General features: G+C 37.6%; 1 protein-coding gene across 7 annotated transcripts in view; it reads left to right on the forward strand.

Moving 5' to 3' along the window:
- The first annotated feature begins 1,314 nt into the window (after window positions 1-1,314).
- Window positions 1,315-20,781, forward strand: part of SLC9B2 (solute carrier family 9 member B2) — a 54,246-nt gene continuing 34,779 nt past the window's right edge. For 5 of the 7 annotated variants that reach the window (XM_082728986.1, XM_082728990.1, XM_082728991.1 and 2 more), the window contains exons 1-4: window positions 1,315-1,439; window positions 11,351-11,485; window positions 12,170-12,350; window positions 16,735-16,905. In XM_082728986.1, coding sequence (XP_082585112.1) covers window positions 11,396-11,485; window positions 12,170-12,350; window positions 16,735-16,905 — 442 coding nt within the window. In that variant the 5' untranslated portion in view covers window positions 1,315-1,439; window positions 11,351-11,395. The remainder of the gene's footprint in view (window positions 1,440-11,350; window positions 11,486-12,169; window positions 12,351-16,734; window positions 16,906-20,781) is intronic. The other 2 variants (XM_082728987.1, XM_082728992.1) reach the window with 2 other exon arrangements.

Raw genomic sequence — 20,781 nt, forward strand, 5'->3', positions numbered from 1 at the left:
AAAACATTATAAATAAGAGCAGAGGTAACATATCACCAAAAAGTTCAATGTTCTCCAAAGTCATGTTAATCAAATGGGGTGATGTGTCAATGAAGAGCACATGACTGAAAGAAAAGGAAAAATATATTTCATTCCTGTGGTAAGAGGAAGCTGGATACCTCCAGAAATTTCTGCAAGCTTTAGGAGAGGAAGAGCAGTTCAGGAAAATACAGTAATCACTTTAGATGCCCTGAACATTATTAGATGGAGGTGGGTTCATGAACCCACACGACTCACAAAGGAGGGCCTGAGAGTGAGTGGTTTCTATCAGGTGGAGACATCGCCTTGATGTTGTCCTTCTTGCTTGAAAAGTGGTGATTAAAACTGACCCAACGAGTGAAAAACAGGTAAGATGATTTTTATTCCTGAAGGAAATGAAAATTACCCCGAAAGAGACATGTGCATATACACACACTCACTTGAAAAGCGGAAATATAAAGGAAGACAGAAATGGAAGGGAATTAAAAAAAAAAAAAAGATTTAATTTCTTTATTTGAGAGAGAAAGAATGAGAGAGGCAGCATGAGAGGGGAGAGATCAGAGGAGAAGCAGACTCCCTGCTGAGCAAGGAGCCCAATGCCGGGCTGGATCCCGGGACTCCAGGATCACGACTTGAGCCGAAGGCTGGCGCTTAACCAACTAAGCCACCCAGGTGCCCCTGGAAGGAATTTTAAAGGAAAAAAGAAACTGCTGACGGGAAGGTTAAAATCTGAAATGATACAGTAAGACGGGCTGGTGTTAAAAAAGCAATAAAGAAGCGGGGGGGGGGGAGTCCTTCATCCCACCTAATTGGATCACCCAAAGAATCCTGTCTTCCCACCGCTCCTGCGAAGACACTTCTAAAAAGCACATCTGAAAGGTGGAGCTAAAACCCAAAATGTAGAAGTCGTTTTAGGGAACGTTAAACGTCGTTAAGTGGCTGTCCGGCCTCCACCCCTGGCTCTGGGAGAGCCAGCGCTGCGTGCACTCGCCAGGGTCTCGTCGTCGCCGCGGTCCGAGCTCGCGGGGCGACCTTTCCTGGGGACGCGCTGGTCCGGGCACCCGCGGTCCGCCAGGCCAGAACCCACGACTGAAACATAGCGGGGCCGCACCGAGGTCTCGGGAAGGGGGCCAACGGTCCGCCAGGCTTCCCGGCCTGGAAAGGCAGAGGGCGCCTGGGGCGGCCGCGCTGGGCCCGGAGGAATCCCTCCCGCGCCACCTGGCCAGACCTCTTTCCGCCGGGCCGCTCCGCGCGTGCGGAAGCCCCCGGCACGCCCAGCGCCCGGATATTTGCATATTTCGCAGCCTCGGGCTCCGCCTGGGGAGATGCTCTGTCTGGAGACCCTGCGCGCCTGGCTGGACCGGGCTTCTCCGCAGACATTTTACCCTGTTTCCCACCCTTCCTGCGCTGGAGACCGCGAGGTGAGTAGCCCTCAGAGGATGCTAAGGGCCCAGAGCGAGTTTTTGTTGTTTGTTTGTGTTCTAGTTCTCAAAAGAACTGGAGGGTGTTGCTACTGTGGGCTTCGTTAGCATCGCGAAAAGCTGAGAACCACCAGATCCTACTGAGTGGAAAATACAACCGCCTGCTCAAAGTGCACACTGCCTGTGGCTTTTTAAAAAACTTATCAGCCATCGGCTTGTTATCTCGCCCTCCACTCTGGTGATTTGTTGCCCTAAAAGATTAATATCAGAAAGCCACCATTTCCTTTAGCCTTCTGTCAAGAAACGGACACCAGTGGACAGAGAGAAGACAACTACCTTCCTTAGCCTGGTTAACCTCTGTTTTCATTGGAAGACTGACACCCCACTCCTCCACTCTATAAGGGGAACTCCACCTGACGTTATTGCTGCTGAAAACTGCTGTCATAAAGTTCTGGCTTACTGTTTCTAAGAATGAAATATTTCACTCTATTTTTTTTTTTAAGACTTTATTTATTTATTTATTTGACAGAGCACGCGCACAAGCAGGTGGAGCAGCAGGCAGAGGGAGAGGGAGAAGCCGACTCCCCGCTGAGCAGGGAGCCCTGTGTGGGCTTGATCCCAGGAGCATGGGATCATGACCTGAGCCTAAGGCAGATGCTTAACCAACCACCCAGGCGCTCTTGAAACATTTTGCTTTAGCAAATACCTGCGTATCTTCTCTGGGCCAAGCAGACATAGGAACAAGAAATACAAATATGAATTATTTGTTTCTGCCATTCGGCACCTCAAAATCCAGTGAATCAGAATATACTTAAGTGATTAGGTACTGTGATTTGTGCTATACTATTGATGTGAGCAAAGTGGCTGATTCACATAATATATTTTCTAGAATATTAATATCTTTCGAATTATAACCCTATTGACTAGAGTTTTGCTTTTTTTTTTTTTTAAGGATTTCTATAGAAGTGGGAAAAAGTCTGTGATGTAGGTCTGTCTGGAGCTACTCTAAAAATTGCTGTGCTGCATATAGAGGGTTGGCATTCACATCCATTCCTACCTGCATCTAGTATGCCTTCATGTACACAACAAACTGGAAAACTAAAAACACTTCCTAGACTCCATTCCAGCTAGAGCTCTAGGTGTAAAATTAGGGTCTGGCAAGTAGATGAACTTGTCTGAAATTTCAAAAGCAGAGGTGAGGTACAAGCAAGCTCCCTGCTATTTTTGGCTGTTTGCTATTGGCAGGGAAGGTCCAGGAAATGCCAGTCCTTGTCTTCAGAACTGTGGGTATGGGGAGAGACTGAACAGCAGCAGTGACAACCAGACTCAGCATTGTCATGTCATATCACCAACTCTGTGGCTGTCAAGAAGCAGTTGAGGGAAGTGGTGAACCTTATGTTCCTTGTCCAGGCAGCTTCCAGATCCCAGCTCCTTGGAGTAAGAGCTACAGTGGTGTTCTTGAACTCCATAATCCTTGCCAGCCCTTCAGATTGTAGCAAAAATAGTAAATTCTTCAGTGGCTCATTGGTTAGTGTTCTAGATGTCATCCCTGGAGGCCCAGTCTAGAACCTGCACTTCTAGCCCTTTCAACATTCTCTAGCCTTTAAATAATTCACTTAATTCCCTGTGTAAATCCTCTTCCTGTTTAAAATACCTGAAGTGGCTTCAATTTCCTGTACTGACTGATTAATATGTTTGCTATGTGGCTTCTGTCACATAGCCTATCTCTTCCATTTCTTTGTGTGTTTTTTTTTTTTTTAAGATTTTTATTTATTTATTTATTTGACAGACAGAGAACACAAGTAGGCAGAGAGGCAGGCAGAGAGGAAAGGAAGCCAGATGCAGGCGATCCCAGGACTCTGGAACCATGACCTTGCCAAGGCAGAGGCTTTAACCCACTGAGCCACCCAGGCACCCCTCTCTCCCATTTCTTTAGATGGGAAATGAAACCATGAGATTAATTCAGGTGCTTGCAGTGATGTGAATGCCCTCAGTTGGGCTCCACCCTCTGCAGTTGCCACAGACGACCCCCACACATTTGAGTTTGGCCCCTGAAGGTATTTGAGTTTGTTACCCTCTGACTAGGTTAACTCTGAATTCTCCTGCTCTACAAATGTAACATAAAATGCTTCACTTAAAACTTCTACAGAGTATGTTCCATAACAAAGGATTGTTGAATATCTATTTAGTATTTTCTAGCCTTGTTGATAACTGGTAGGCCAGCGAATCTTGGTCAGCACACAAACACTAATGATAGAACACATCGTTCCTCTGAGAGAAAAGGATTTATAGCTTTTTCTACACAAAGCCTCAGAACATTATATATGGGAAAACAGAGCTACCTATATATGCACTTGTGTAATGAGGGAGTGTTCTAAGTGTTTTGTAGTTATGTGTCACACATGTTAAGAGTACAATTATGAGAAATTTTAAAGAGTTTTTAACAGCCTTCTAAAGTCATTGAGTGTCTCTTATCCATATAATAAAATCTCTTTACCTTTTTTAGAAATCTATTTTATTTATTTTCTATTTTACTTAATTTATTTTTAAATTTATTTTTATTTATTGTTTATTTTATTGATTTTTATTTATTTAGTTTAGATTAAAAGGCTTGAATTTGGCACTCTTATCTGTGCTTTTCAGTACAGTATATGCTTTTTTTCTCAAGGAAAATCTTATGAAAGGAAAATAAAGCACGGGGAGTACTCTATTAATACTGTATTAGGATTTTCTGTGACAGAGGCATTATCACCATTTTACAGTTGGGGAAAAAAAACCTATCCAGACTGGCTAACTAACTTGCCCCAAATGGCCCAATCAGGAGGCAGTGACACAAGGATTTACATTTAGGGTTTTCATCTCCATCTTCCTCTGACTGCTCCACATTTTTGCAGCACTATGCTAATTATATTCTAATTAATGTAGATGTGCATAGAATTCCCTACATGCACTTTTCCTTTTCTCTCCTCATCCAATGGTGCCCAACAGCTGGCATAAAGGAATGGTGGCACAGAGATTGATTTAGACCAAGCATGATTTATCCCTAGGGGTGGAGAAGGTACACACTGGCATACCTGAGTAATGGCTCTTAATAGGTAATAGGTTGCGTTGCCACACTTGGGGAGATTGAATCTTGGAAATTCTGATTTCAGTAGGCCTAGAGGTAGTATTTTAAACTTTGAATTAAATGCATTTGTTCTTGGTAGGGAAAGGAATTAGAAAGCAGAGAAGCAAGTGTTGGGTCCCTTCTCACTAAGAATAATTTGCTTGTTTTCATATCTCATTACATAGTGTTTTACTTCACAATGATTCAACCAAATCGCTGTACCAGCTAACCAAATAGAACAGCAGTTGTTTTCCTTTGATTACTTGGTCTTGTGTGGTCGGCACACCTAACACTTTCAGATAAGGTCATTCTGTTCCGGGAAACATTCTTAGTCATTTTAGTAATTAATGCAAGGAAATTTTAACTTGACCTTCACTTGACCTGAATTTCTCACTGCTGGGTAGGTATCCTTTTAGGGAATGAACATGAGATCAAAGTTGATTAGCAGAATCCAGAAACTGGAAGGTTTCTGTATGTTGCACACAGACACTATATCAGACTGCGAAACTCCACTTTCAAAACAAGTGATAAACAACAAAGGTAGGAGTTTTTATTGTCATTACAGTGTACTTAATAAAGAGTTGTGGAGATGTTCTTTCAAATGTATGATTATAGCCCATACAGTACTCTAGCCATGTATATAAATCCTCATTAAGATTACCCCATTAAGTATTGGTCTGTCCCCAGGTCAGAGAAAATAACAAGAATTACCAGCCTTTATCTGTGTAATGACTCCTTTACAGTGAGTTAGTTGATAGCAATAAGCATATTTTACTTGACCAAGAGCCTGTGGACATTCACAAATTGAGAGTTCTTTTATTTCCTCTAGAATATTACAGAAAACACTTTTAAACATTTAGATTATTAAAATAATCCACAAAAGAGAAGGCTGACTTAACAGACATTTTTCTATATGTGAAAACATATTTACAAAAGTGGTTTTCAAAATGTGCTTCACTTGCCAGGAGGAATAGGGGTCAGTGGACAGGGCTCCTGCAGCTCCATCTTTATTGGTCCTATGTGTTAGATTTCAGGATAAGGTTTTATTTGATGAAAGATTTCTTTATTTAAAAAATATTTAAAACTGCTGTAGAAGATGTTAGGCACTTCTCCATCTTCTTAGAAAAACACAAAAACAAACAAACAAACAAAAAAATACCTTAAATTGTAGCATCGGGATTGAGTTACCTAAAATAAAATTATTAGATTTTATCTCTGAAAAATATTATTACTGAGGAAAGCTGTATCATTTTCTTTTCACTAAAAGTTTAAGAATTATGTAGCTTTTAAAAATGTATTTTGAATTGCATAAGAAAATCTTCTTATCATAAATATCCTAACAATGCAAAAATATGGAGAATAAAAATGAAATTCCCTCTAATTCCATTTCCTTCCCCAAAGGCAACTACTATTAACAGACTTTTTCAATTTATTTACATACATATACATATGCATAATCATTCATATTCTTGATCTGTTATTCTTGATCTACAATTTTCTCTCAAGTTTAGAGGAAGGATTTAGGAGACTGTTCTTTTCAAGTCCACAGCTCTATGATTTGGGTGGCATATGTCCCTGGTATTGCAACATGAAGTACAAATTAAGCCAATATGGTTTCTAAGCATGTAGGTCAGTTCTGTAGGAAATTCTGTATACTGGGAATGTTAAAGAGAGGCATAAGTGGCCAACAACCTTTGCGTATGTTTTTAGAAAACTCTTGACCTGTTAGTGGGGAATCACAACAGTCATAACAGCGACATCCTTTGGCTTAGTTCAAAACACATTCTTCTATTGAAATCTATATTTGTGTCACAGAACTTTAATTAAATTAACATGATTTACTGAATTATGAAATCTATAAAATTCTACCATTTGACATGAGATAACTTTTTTCTAATATGGTTTATTGTTGTGTATTGGTCTGCATAATGCAATATCTTGATTGAGAGCAGAAAAAAATTTTCTTCTGTTTGTAGACACTTTTAGTATTTATCTAAAATGTGCTTTGCCTTCTTACTTCTCAGTAACATTTTTTATATACAAAAATATCTCAAAATATCTTAGTTTAACTGATTTAAAAATAAAAGAGTTCCTTAATCCTTAGAATCTTAAGGTATATTAAAATGGCAAGTTGCCACTTAGCCAATTAATTAATAATTCATAATATGTAAATAATATTTGTCATGAGTACAGATTAAAAGTTCCTGTTTCATTTATTTTGTCACCAATGTTGTGCAACCTAAATGGATTGGTAAATTTTGTTGTTTATAATAAACTATATAACAGTCGTAACAATGAGAAAGAGTAAAGCTAAAGATATTACAGGATAGAAAATAAAAATATTTTCTTATAGGATATGTTTCCAAACTTACAATTAATTATGGCTATACATGAGTAGGATTCTAAACAAAATGTTACAGCAAAAATATAAAATATAATGCAATGATTTGGTAGAAATTACATGAAATCAAAGATACAAATTAAAGAATTCTCTCATTTCACAAATTTTTACACAGTTTTACTATGATACTTGGCTTATACTGGCTGTGTTTATTGAAAATAGTTATTTAGCTTCTCTAGCCTTTAGTTTTCTCATACAAATATTAAAGATATTGAACCAGGTAATTTCTAAAGGCCTTTCCAACTTTTATTATCCCATTAAATTGTGATTCTTAATTACTAGAAAATCATCTAGTCTTTCCATATTTCCCCACTTTTTATTTTTTTATTCAAGACATCCAAGCACCTCCAGCTTGATACCAGGACCTAGGATCATGACCTAAGCCTAAGGCAGAGGCTTTAACCCACTGAGCCACCCAGGTGCCCCAAAGTATTTCTTTTAAATTAACTTTCTGGATAACTGATACCTATTTTATTGAATACCACATTTTCTAAACATTCTCTTTACATTTCTAAGCCATACTATATACTTTAATGACTCCTAAAACAGAAAATATTAGCACATCATTTTTTTCCTTTCATTTTCTTGAAGATATAAAATCATCTTCCTAAACATCTGTTATTATACAGGGGATACTTCAGGGTAATTCAGGTATGAAGGTTCTTACTGAGAATTCATTTGGTGGCAAGTGACAGAAATCCAACTCAAACTGGTAAGGAATTTATTGGCTTAGCTATAACTGAAAAGGAGCTGCTTCCAGGTATATCAACAATGTGGTTATCAATTTGAGGCTTTCCCTTTCTCTCCTTCCATATTAAGTCACTTCATTCTTTGGAAGGCTTCTCTGTACATCACAAGGATTGCCAATAGTGAGTCTGGGCTTAGCAAACCCAACAAAAAGAAAGCTCTTTCTCAGTGGTTCCAGTGAACACCTTAAATCTGACTCATTGGCCAGGTGTGGATCACATTCTCATGCCTAAAACAATCATTGTGACTGGGAAAGAAGTTCCCTCATTGGCCAGGCTTGTCCTTATCTTCAGAGCATTGGTAAAGCATGGGGATTGGGAAGGTGAGGAGGACATGAGTTTCAAATGAACCACATAGATGGAGGAAAGAGGAGATGGGGATTATACAAAAGAAAATAATATGCTAGAACCAAAAAGCCAGGGAGAAAGAAGCTTGGCAGGCCAAAACTGCAAATACAGAAAAGATATTTATCCCTATATTTTTAGCCTTAAATTTCTATCTTTCTGTCTCCTTCCTGTCAGCTATCACTCATGCTGCTCTCAGTTTGCCTATTGCAAACTCTTCCTATATTTTAACTTTTAAATCATATCTTCTGTGGGTTTGGAAACCAGATGAGCAAAGTCATTTGAGTTGAGATTTAGTGGACTCTGAGAACTTCTCCATAAGTTAGGAGTATAAACTTGCTGCTTTTTAATTGATTTCATGACATATTTTAGACTCTTTAAAAGGTCATTTTTGCATATTCTCGGATTTCTTTGCCAAAACTGTCTTCATGGTAGGGGATACACTATTGTAATGTCAAGACTCGGAATTCCCACAAATTGCATAAATTGTGCAACATGCCAAGTTTGGGTTATTTATATTAAAAGAGAGTAGAATAACTAATAAGGTAAATTCTCAAGGCTCCAATTTAGCCAGTAGTTTATGTCTATTAGAACTTGTTAGGTATTTAAAAATATTCTTCATAAATGGCATAATTGGCTGATTTTGGAAATTTAATAAAGGAGTTGATTCTAGTGGCATTGCCCAGGAGTTCTTGTATAATTCTGCTAGCAAGACAGAGAAGAAACGACAACGATGAATCAAGAAGCTAGCCTTGAAATAAAGAGGTAAAAGGCATCATCAAAGAAAATCAATGGGATTAAGTAGTAAATTCTGCAAGACAGGGTGGGGTGGGATGGGGGGGCCCTGTCCTGCTTAATAAGGAAAGCAAAAAGAATCTTAGAGATTTATATTAATTAGAGAAAAGGATTTGAGTGACTCATAACCAACACTATTGAATGTTTACTATATGCATGGTTAGAACCACTCTTATCTCCATTTTATAGATAAGGAATTAGTTACAAGGAGGCTAAGAACTTTGGTATATGATGGAACTAGACTATAGATCCACCTTTCTTCAACTCCAGACCCAGCAGACATCACCACTTACGATATGAGGGGTCATTGTCTACATAGAGTAAAGGCCAAGTGCCATTGTTTGGGATGTGATATCCTGACGTTCCAGCCTCATTTCCCATTGCTCTCAGCCTCCCAGTACATGCTGCAACAAAGTTTCCCCTTACATCCCCCTGGCTTCCATACCCCCATACCTTTAAGACAAGGGTTCTCTGAACCCCACATTTTTTGTGTCAAAATGCCATTCTTTCTAATTGTGAGTCTAAATTTTGGAATGAGTTTATAAATTTTAAAAATCATATCTGCATTTATACACACATATATAATTATACATACATGAATTTGTTATATATGATATATAATAAAAATCAAACTGAAGAGGTTTTTTGAGGTGCCAAGCTGGCCAACATTGTATTTTATAAGGAAGAAAAATAGTGGTTGTGGTGATAATGATGGTGGTAGTAATGGAAAGGATATAATTTTCATTGGAATATTAAATGCAAACATCTTGGCAATTTGTTAATAGAAAATGATTCCTTGAGGCAGGGGTGCTGTCTAATTAATCCTTGTCTTTATGGCCTAGTGTAGTGTGTAGGACATATTAGGTATGTGTTGAATTCGATTATCCCTTCTCCCACATAATTTTCTCTTTGCTTCTACCAGGGTTTATAGTTCATACCTCCATTAAAATATCTTCATACTTGTTGCATTTGAAGTAAGATTGATTACTAGTAAAAAGAATACTTGACTAACATTGATTTCAACAATTGCATCAAAGTTTGGCATCCTAGATTGATGGAGCAATTCAAGGATATCATCAAGGAACCAGCTCTTCCTATCTTAATTATCACCCTTAGTGCAGGGCTTTTCATTCTCATGGTTGAGAGAGGACCACTGGCCTTCCAGATGGTATATCTACATTCTAGGGAGGAGAAAGAGAAATGTTAAAAGGCAAAGAGTAAACAGTATGATCCTCAAAAAGCCTTGCTTTATTGTCTGGGAATGAAAGCCCTACCCAGGGACTCTCAATTATATCTCATCACACAGAACTGTGACACTTGACCACCTGGAGTTGCCCAAATGAATAGGAATTGGAGTTTTTGGCTTTTCAGCCTATAGCATGGGAAGTCAAGGGCAAAGAGATTGAAGTAGTTGTTTATGGAGTCAACTATAAATCTGTCCTACAGGGTTTTTTTGGTTACATCATGTAAGTTTATTTTTCCTGGTATATTGTCAACCTACAGAGAACAAAAATATGTTTTTGTAATCTACAGATTACCCACAATGACTATCAAGGGACAAGGCATCTAAGACATTGTGGCCATTCAATCAATGTTGTATTATTTTCACTTTAATTTAGAAATATGAACATGAAGGAATTAATGATTCTAGTTTATCTGAAAATGATGGAATCCATAGATTTCTCTTCAGTGACTCATTTCAACATTGAAAAATTACTTGGAGCTTTCCTGTTTCATCAATTTGCCCCATTAAAGAGAATAATTTAATAATAATATTGCTTGGCATATTGAAAGAATAACTCAAAAAACAAGGTGGGAGAGAAACCATATAAAAATATTAGTAAGGCCTTTACCAAGAGAGGTAAAGGTAAATAAGAATTAGTATAATATATTGCAATCAAAGGAAAGATTAGCAATTGAAAGTTAAGAATAGGGATTCCTGGGTGGCTCAGACAGTTGAACACCTGCCTTCAGCTCAGATCACGATCCCAGGGTCCTGGGAGAGTCCTGCATCCAGTAAGTAGCCTGCTTCTCCCTCTGGCTGCTGCTCCCCCTGCTTGTGCCCTCACTTGCTCTCTCTCTCTCTCTCTCTCTCTGAAAGATAAATAAATAAGTAAATTTTTAAAAAAATTTTTTTGAAAGTTAAGAATAGTCCAATTTAAAGTATTTTAGACCTTGAGAGTTCTAAGGGAAAAAATAAGTGCAAGTCACTCGTTTAAATTGCTCAAAATGCTGCTAAATCCATTCATGTAAATCTCCACCTTGTTCTTTTTTTTTTTTCTAAAGATTTTATTTATTTGTCAGAGAGAGAGAGAATGAGAGCGAGCACAGGCAGACAGAGTGGCAGGCAGGGTCAGAGGGAGAAGCAGGCTCCCTGCCAAGCAAGGAGCCCGATGTGGGACTCGATCCCAGGACGCTGGGATCATGACCTGAGCTGAAGGCAGCTGCTTAACCAACTGAGCCACCCAGGCATCCCTCCACCTTGTTCTATATCTATACTATTTCTTCTTTAAAACAGATCCAATTCCTCTTCCCTGTATCATCTTTTTTCTAATTATAAGTCATGGGGGATGAAGATAAAGTCATTGAACATGAAGATTTGGAACCATCTTCAGGAATGGATCACACAGCTTCTGCATATCAAGAAATACAGGTAAACCTATGATCAAATGTAGAACATTCTAACCATTTCCTTAAGGAAGGTACTGTTTCCAAATCTATGATACATTTGTGTTCTCTTCATTCTCCATTACTCAGTTAATAATTCTCCCCATTCTTAATACCCAAACTTGTACAGTAGATTTAACTACCAGTTTTCCTGGTAGTCATTAGTAGCTAGACCCACATAAGGCTGGAAAAATAGAGAGCCTGTGAAATGCTTTGTGTTCCCAACCTAACCCCTGGAATGGTTCTGGTTTCTCCCCTCTCTTTTTTTATTGCTTAAATTCAAGTAGATGAATGAATTTGAATTTGTCTTCACCACAAATGGTTCTCTTTTTCTGGACCACTTTGATATATTTACCAACTATTGCCTTGAATAATACCTTAAACAGGCTAATTTTAAACCCAGTACTACAAAACAAAATGGAATACTATGTGACTCAAGCATTTATAATATTACCAATAGGGACTCAATGTTAAATACTCCTAAACATAGTTTTGGTTCCAAGCATTTACTCATTAGCTATTAATATAGCTGTGCATTTCCACTATAAAGTGTTAGCCTTGATTCTCACAATGGAAATTTGATCTGTGATGTGATGGCTCTAACTATAAAAATGTACAGCAAATACATGGTTTTCTGTATTTAAGGTTTCTTAAATTGCTTTAATCCCAGAAGGAAACAGTTATGACCTCCAAAGCAACAGACGCCAAAGAACCAACAGAAGGAAGTAACCTCCTGAATAGCCATGAAAAAAAGCTACAAAAACTACCAACTGAATCAAATAATTTGCAAAGACTAAGACAAACATTTTCTTGTCCCCCACATGGTTTTCTGGATAGAGGAATAACAAATGGTATGTAAATGGTAAAAAATAATTCAGAAAGAGAGGGTAAAAGATAAAATTGTTATAATGAGATATTCCAAAATAATATGGTTTAAAGGATAGAAAGAAGTTTACTTATTTCACACATAAAAACTACTGGGTGAACAATTTACATGGTACTTGGCTCTGCTCCACAAGTCACTGAGGGTCCCATGCTTATGGGTCCACCATCTTCAACATAAGGTTTCCCACAGTGCTGTTGCCACTACCATTGTAGCAAGCAGGGAGAGTAAAAGAGCAGAGATCAATGACATTTTCCTTTTTTGTATCTGAGTAATTTCACAAGATTACATTAGGACTCCAGAAAGAAAAATTATGGAGAAATCACTTGTAATCAGAAAAACACTACATAAACATTGGTTTTAATTATTATTAAATAATGGAACTAATGTCTGAACAAACACAGCTCAATCTATCCTATCAAATAAATCCATCATTCTATAAGTAAGGATCCTAGTTTCCAATTCAACTTATTCCAGTATAACTACAATTACCTAAAATATTTGGGGGCTTTTTCTTTGGGAGTTTATCTCAGCACTATTTCAAATATTATCTTTAGGAATGGATTTGGTTTTTGGAGGCAGCCAAACATTATTTTGATAAAAGATGGGTGTTCAGATTCAGTAATGCTATTTTTTGTTCAAAAAAGAAAGTTGTGTGTGTGTGTGTGTGTGTGTGTGTGTGTATAACTTTGTACATTGGAGGATATGTAGTATAGCAGGAAAAAGGAGAAGGGGGTTGGAAATTGTCTATACAGGCAAATTTAAAGACAATTTCAAAAATTATGTTGAGGAATGACAGTACCACTGGAGCATTTATATGGCTTCCCAAATAATTATGTTGAAGAACATAACACGTTTGATCTAAAAGTTGTGTTTACTAAAAAATCAGACTCATTTATTTATTGTTATACTTCATTTGTGGGCTCTGAAAGATATTTTACCCTTCTCAGCTGGAACAATGGAAGCCAAGTATAATGTGTTATATTCTAGCCTCCACATGTGGTTTTAATGAAATTAGGTAAGTTCCAAAATATACATCAGTTGATAAGGCAACAGTTAATTTAATACCTATTCTGTCCTTTTTATTATTTTTTAAACTTTCACCTTTTAAATTATGGCAGATTTCCAGTTTAAATATTTATAGTAAAAACAGATAGGGATTGTGTTAAGGAAAGAGTATAAATCAATGAAGTAATTTGGAGACTCGTTTTTTTTTAATTCTATGATCCTTGTCCAGAAAGTGGCCTGAGAAATGGGAACTCGTGATATAAAAACACCTCTTTACTTGTTTTCCTGTGCCTCTGTTCCTGAGGCTTACAAGTCTGCTCTTTTTACCCCTGTACTCCTGCCCATGTCCCTTCAGTGTACTTAAGTATTTTTCTTAAGAAGTAGATCTTACATGTGAAAATACGATTTTCCAAAATCACAAATGAGAAGTAAATTACTAACTGAATGAAATGTGATTTAGAGAAACCTTGTAAATGTACACTTATTATGTATTTAGAACTGCATTTTACATATGAGAAAGGAATGTTAGAGGTTTAAAAGAAAAGCGGTCTTGAAGTGGAAAAAATTAATTCATCTTTTGAATTTAGTACAAAACAGGTTTTATTCTGTGATAAGATAAAGTTTAATAGCTGACAATTCCTCCTTCCCATTGACAGAGAGGTCACAAGTAAGCAGAGAGTAGCAGAGAGAGGAAGAGAAGCAGGCTCCCTGCCTAGCAGAGAGCCCGATGTGGGGCTTGATCCCAGGACCCTGGGATCATGACCTGAGCTGAAAGCAGAGGCTTTAACCCACTGAGCCACCCAGGTGCCCCAAATAAATAAAATCTTAAAAAAAAAAAAAAAAAGTTCAACATCTTTAAAAATAGTCCCAGATTGTTAAGATTCTAAGCACATGGTAGGAACAAATTCAGATCCTATCTGGGAAAACTCACATTCACCTCCAACAATTCCCAAAGACAAAGTTTCAGGGAAGAGCTCACTGTTGCCAAAAAAACAAAACCAACAAACAAAAACAGAAATCACAACACACACAAGGAAATAGATTTCAAAAATTTGCATTATCAGGAAATAAAATATAAAATATTCTCAATATCTATAAAGAAGTAAATGAGGTAGGAAATATAAAACAAGTAACTGTTTATAAATATGAATTGATTTTAATAAGCACCAAATTGAACTTCTAGAAATGAAAGACATGGTACAGTAATTGAAATTCAAAACCCAGTAGATCAAGCAGCAGAGTAAGTGAAAAGAAGATGGATAATCTAGCAACTAGATGTGAAGACATTACAAAGCAGTACACACACAAAAATATGGACAGCATGAAAACTAGGGTTAGGCAAATGGAAAAAGGACTGTGACTGTTTAATTATTTCATCATTGTTCCAGCAAAAGAGAATAAGAAGAATGGCAAAGAGGAAATATTTGAAGAAGTAAAGATGAATGTTCCAGAATTGATGGAAAACATAAATTCCAAGCAAACTAAAAGGAAGCTGTACTGAAATTAAACATAAGTACTGAACACATCACACTGAAATTGCAGAAAACCAGAGAAAAAAATAAAGATCTTTAAAACAGCCAAAGAAAAAGATTTCCCTAAAAGAGACTTAAAAACAATAATGAAAGCCAGAAAACCAAGGAATAGTATTTTCAAGGAAGTGGGAGAAAGTAACTCTCAGCCTAGAAGTGTATACCCTGGAGAACTATCTTTCAAGAATGAGAATAAAGGTAATGCAAATAAATAAAACCAAGAATTACTGCCAACAGATCTTCATGAGAAATATAGTGTACTCTGATACAGTGTTTCTGTACCATGAATTAATTCATATATGATGGTAAATAAGGAATTGTGTCAGTATAATATGAAATGTTGCATTAGTACATATTTTTTCCTGTCATGCTTACATTTTGCATCATCAAGCAATAGCACATGAATGCAAAACACACTGAAAAGCCAAAACAGACCAAAAAAGATCAGGTGTATGGTTTCTTACAATTAAAGATAAAGTCTTACTAAAATGAGGACTTTCATTTTCTTTTTAAGGATCGTACTTATTTATTTGACAGAGAGAGAGAGAGAGAACAAGCAGGGAGAACTGCAGGAAGTGAGAGAAGCAGGTTCCCCACTGAGGAAGGAGCCCAATGTGGGACTCGATCCCAGGACCCGGGGGTCATGACCCAAGCCAAAGGCAGCCACTTAACCAACTGAGCCAACCAGGCTTCCCTAAAATGAGGACTTTTAAAAAAAGCTTAAAAAAAAAAAAAAAAAAAAAAGCTTAACTCCTTCAGGCTGTTAGTTACTGGCTGAGGGGCTTCAAAGACTTTTCAACTTCTACACCATTAAACTGTCTAATGAAACCACATGTGGATGTAGAAGATGACAGTACAGTTAAAATAGCTGCCAAAACTTTTTCCTCAGTTAAAACAACCACACATTTTTGATTGATGTAAAAAACTATAATCTGGATCAGATTTAGATGGAACTGCTTTCTGTAGAAAGCAAATGCTTTGAGGATTCTACATGTTGAAGTTGTGGGTTTCCAGGGATTAAGTCTGCAAAAAAGAGACCATGAGATACAAATGTCAGTGGAGATTTAACTGTACTTGTACTTTTATTAGGATTCTTGCGTTTTTTGTCAGTACTTTGGTCACAAATTCTGAGTTTTGAGTGGTCTGCCCAACTGTTATCTGAGGAGTCTTTTTGTTTTCAGCATACAATTTAGTACAACACAAACTTTTCAAACAAGGAAACATTTCATATCCTAATAGAAATACCTTTATTAAAGAAAATTCTTCAGGCAACAAAATAATTGTCCCAGATAAAAAGGGTTGAGTTAGCATAACAAATAATGATCAAAATAGAAAATAGAGGAGTATATGGATAATTCCAAACAAACATTGTCTATAGAAAAGAAACAAAAACTGTTTAATTTACAACAGAACTAAAAATACTTGAATGTGATTGTTCAAGCATTTTCCTGTTCCTATGAAGATAATAGAGATAGCCAATGTTACTTTTTTTTTATTAACTAGTGACTATTTTTGGTAAAATTATAAAGAAAAATACGGTAATGGTGTAAAAAAAAAAAGTTTCTTCTGGCAGTGTGGAAGGAGATTGGGAATGGGATCAAGAGGGGCCATAGGTGGATCCAAAGGCACTGGTAATTGCCTATTTTTTAAGATGGTTGGGAATTACCCAGTTGTTCATGTTACTAATGTTCTTTAAAATTTACACATGGTTATAAATGTATGTATGTATATTCAACATTTTTAAAATTTTTACATATACTAAAACCTGCATATGACAAGTTACTGGTTAAAACTAGTTTTCCTGGTTTATTTCAGTTACCATGGTGGTTCTTCTCTGGGCTGTAGTTTGGTCAATTACTGGCAGCGAATGTCTTCCTGGAGGAAACCTATTTGGAATTATAATCCTATTCTATTGTGCCATCACTGGAGGTAAACTTTTGGGGCTCATTAAGTTACCTACATTGCCTCCACTGCCTCGTCTTCTAGGTAAGTGCTAAACACTTACTGTTTTCTTCAAGAATATATCATATCTTGGGGCGCCTGGGTGGCTCAGTGGATTGGGCCTCTGCCTTCAGCTCAGGTCGTGATCTCAGGGTCCTGGGATCAAGCCCCATGTCAGGCTCTCTGCTTGTGGGGAGCCCGCTCCCCCCCCACCCCTCTGCCTGCCTCTCTGCCTATTTGTGAACTCTGTCAAATAAATAAATAAAATCTTTTAAAAAAAGAGTATATCATATCTTAAAAATTGTAGTTTGGAAAGCTTTTGGAAATAGTTATAAAATATTTCTGTATTTGCTGTGCTGGCACCAAAAGCCAATTGTTAAGTTTGAGTTAAGCTCAGCAATTTGTAAAAAGTAAATTAAATTTGCAATTTTAATTTCAACTTCAATTAAATAATTTTCATTAAAAACAAGACCAATAGATACTCAAAATTGATCACTTCCTAATTATTTTATGTCACGACCAGTGCGACAAATCGACCAGGAACATGAGGGTAAGAGGATGAAGAAAAGAACTCGAGAAGCAGAGAGATGGGGGCAGGAGGAGCACTGAGGAGGATGTCCAACAGTGCCGATTTTATTCCACATCTTACAAGCATTTATAAGACAGACCACAATAGAAGGAGTAATACATCAGTATCTAGTCAGATACCGCAAGTTCCTATAACAAGTTTACATTAACTACTAACAAATCTCGTGATGCCAGGTAATCACGGCTAATGCCATTAGCTACTACTGATACAAGAAGTTACAATCAACCAGGGAGTGGGTTATGAGAAGTACAGGAACAACAAGGACCAACTAAGAATTTATGACCCTGACCACATTGTTCCGTTCTGTAGGGAGAACGTGTGGGAAGTCACGTAGGCAAGCGCACATAGCACAGACCCTTTCTCAGTGTTACTCAACTTTCCTGTCCTTAACCCCTTATCAAGATGTCCAGACTTTAAAGGAGACACAAGTCAGGGCCTGGTTTGATCCACGACTCAACTATGCCGTGGCCTCCAACAATTTTACTGCATTTTCCCCTTATCTATGCTCTTAAAATTATAGAACTAATATATAATGGTGTGCCACTGGCTAGCTCTTCCCAATTGCACGTTTGTTGACATCATGTTGGTAGGTTAACATCAACCATGGTAGAAGTAACTATAAGATAGAAGTCAGCAAATGCTGCAAAACAGGGCTCAATGTATTGCAAGTCACTCACATCATTGACAAAGGAGTGAAGGGGTCATCTGCCAAATCAATATCAGGAGGCCGTATCCATCCAGACCATCAGCAAAGGAAACAGTGTTCCAGGGAAGTCATTTTCACGTTCATTTGGAGAATAAAAAATACTTCCTCATTCCCCACCACCAAAACTCCAAAAGAAACTCAACATATTTTTGAGTTCTTATTAGATTATTATTTCTTTTGAACTGTGGTCATTTCAGCATTCTTTGTAATGAAAGGCCTGAAAATTTCCTTGAAGTCCATTAACTGATCAAGAAATTACAGGACTTCCAAACATGAGATACTATTGCAACTATTTTTTTTAAAGACTTGTTTATTTACTTGAGAGGGTTGCAGGAGGAGAGAATCTCAAGCAGACTCCCTGCTGAGCATGGAGCCTGGTGCAGGGCGCAGTCCCACCATCAGGACCTGAGCCAAAACCAAGAGTCAGACACTCAACCAACTGAGCCCCCCAGGCACTCTGACACTGCTGCAACTATTAAAAAAATGAAGCACAGAATAGAATATGTTGTACATAGGTACAGAAGCATGCTTAAATTGGTAGAGAAACCCTCAAGAGTGAAAAACTTTAGTGAATGAAGATCAAAAGTTTGCAGTCGTGATGTCTTGTACTTGTCTCTTTATACATGTAAGCAGTGTTTTAATTTACCACAAGCATAGAGTATCCTTATTATTCTTCTAAAAACAACAGTTGTAGGCCAGTTCATACTTGCAAAAATTCTGGAAAGACCCTGACTGCAGAATTCAGAACTTAAGAGACCTTCTAGATTAAATGGCAGTTGTGAGAGACGCTTGGAAGTGATGCTTCTTGGTCTAACGGGGTCTGGAGCAAGTCACAAAAACTGAGTTTGTAATTAGCTTCTATTCTCTTAGCTTACACACAGAACATTTCAACATTAGTAGGTTTGTTTAATCCTTTAATGTGTCATGCTTGTAAGGACGTGGTGAACAGAGGATACTGCTTGGAAAGAACAGAGGCTGGCAGCCTCACAGTGTCTGACAGAGAAGTCTTTCCCATTATAGGGGCATGTGGGCTCAGCAAGGGCACAATTCTCTCACAAACGCCTCAGCTCCCTCAGTCACTGTCAACTACTTACATTTCCCAGAATGTATCACACGTCATCTTCACACCTTGGAAGAAACTGTTAACCCATCCAGAAACTTTTCAACTCCCAGCCCCTTCTTCCCTTCTCTGAATCCCTCTGACTCACCCCTCCTGTCTGAGTTCATTCAATACTTCCACAAAACTGAGGTTGTCAGTTTGTTTGCTCCCCAGTGGCTGAAAGCTTATTGACATGAAATACCAAGTTTTTGTTCAATATTATATTTCTAATACCTACTATGGTGTCTAAAATACTGAAGGCAGGGCTCCTGGGTAGCTCAGTCAGTGAAGCCTCTGCCCTCAGCTCCTGTCATGATCCCAGGGTCCTGGGATTCAGCCCCACTTTGGGCTCCCTACTCAATGGGAGTCTACTTCTCCCTCTCCCTCTGCCCCTCCATCTCACTCATACTTTCTTTCTCTCTCTCAAATAAATAAATAAAATCTTTTTAAAAGTTAAAAAAAATTAAAATACTGAAAGCATTAGGTAAAGGTTGAAAGGCTGAACAAAAGAGTCAGCAGCGGACATGACAAAGCAATGTCTATTTTATCATAACTCACCTATAGGCCTTTGCAAAGCAAGTTATGTATTTTGTATCAAGTTATCTGGCTTGAAGGTAAAATAGAACCCGTACAGGTATTTGTTGACAATTCAGGTAATCCAACATAGCAAATAATTTCAGGAGCTGCTTGCTATTTGCACACAAAAGGGTAACTGAATTGGGTATTGTATTAAAATATTCTGTTTAGAATTTGACCACATTTCTATCCAAATACTGCATCCTATTTCTCCCTTGCAGGTTCAATAATTTAGGAACAATTAGTGATTCTAATCATTTTTTAAAGATTCATTTATTCATCTTAGAGGTAGAGAGTGGAGAGTAGGGGCAGAGGAAGAGAATCTTTAAGCTGACTCCAACTGAGCATGGACCCCGACATGGTGCTCTATCCCACAACCCTGAGATCATGACCTGAGCTGAAACCAAGAGCCAGGTGCTTAACTAACTGAGCCACCCAGTTGTCCCTGATTCTAATAATTTTTATCTGCACATTAAAGCCTTTTTTTTTTAGCTCCTCTAATTTAACATATTATTGTAATTTTTTATCAAAAGTTTGACCTTATTTCATCTAGGGACTAAGCATAAAGGATGTGGTTCCTGGGATTATAAGGTAGTCTTTTTCACACCTGAAGTGTAGGAAATACCTGGCAGAATGGCTAAAATAGACAACAAAAGAAAAACAAGTGTTGGTAAGGACGTAGAGAAAGGGGAACCCTCTTGCACTGTTGCTGGAAATGCAAACTGGGGCAGCCACTCTGGATAACAGTATGAAGGTTCCTCAAAAAGCTAAAAATAGAACTGCCCTGCAACCCAGAAATTACACTCCTAGGTATTTACCCGAAGAATCCAAAATAGTAATTCAAAGGGACACATGCATCCCAATGTTTATAGCAGCATTATCAATAATAGCCAAATTACAGAAATAGCCCAAACATCCATCAACTGATGAATGCATAAGGAAGATGTGTGA

The sequence above is a fragment of the Mustela nivalis genome (genome assembly GCF_964662115.1).
Source record: "Mustela nivalis genome assembly, chromosome: 4".
In the NCBI taxonomy this organism is placed as follows: Eukaryota; Metazoa; Chordata; class Mammalia; order Carnivora; family Mustelidae; genus Mustela; species Mustela nivalis.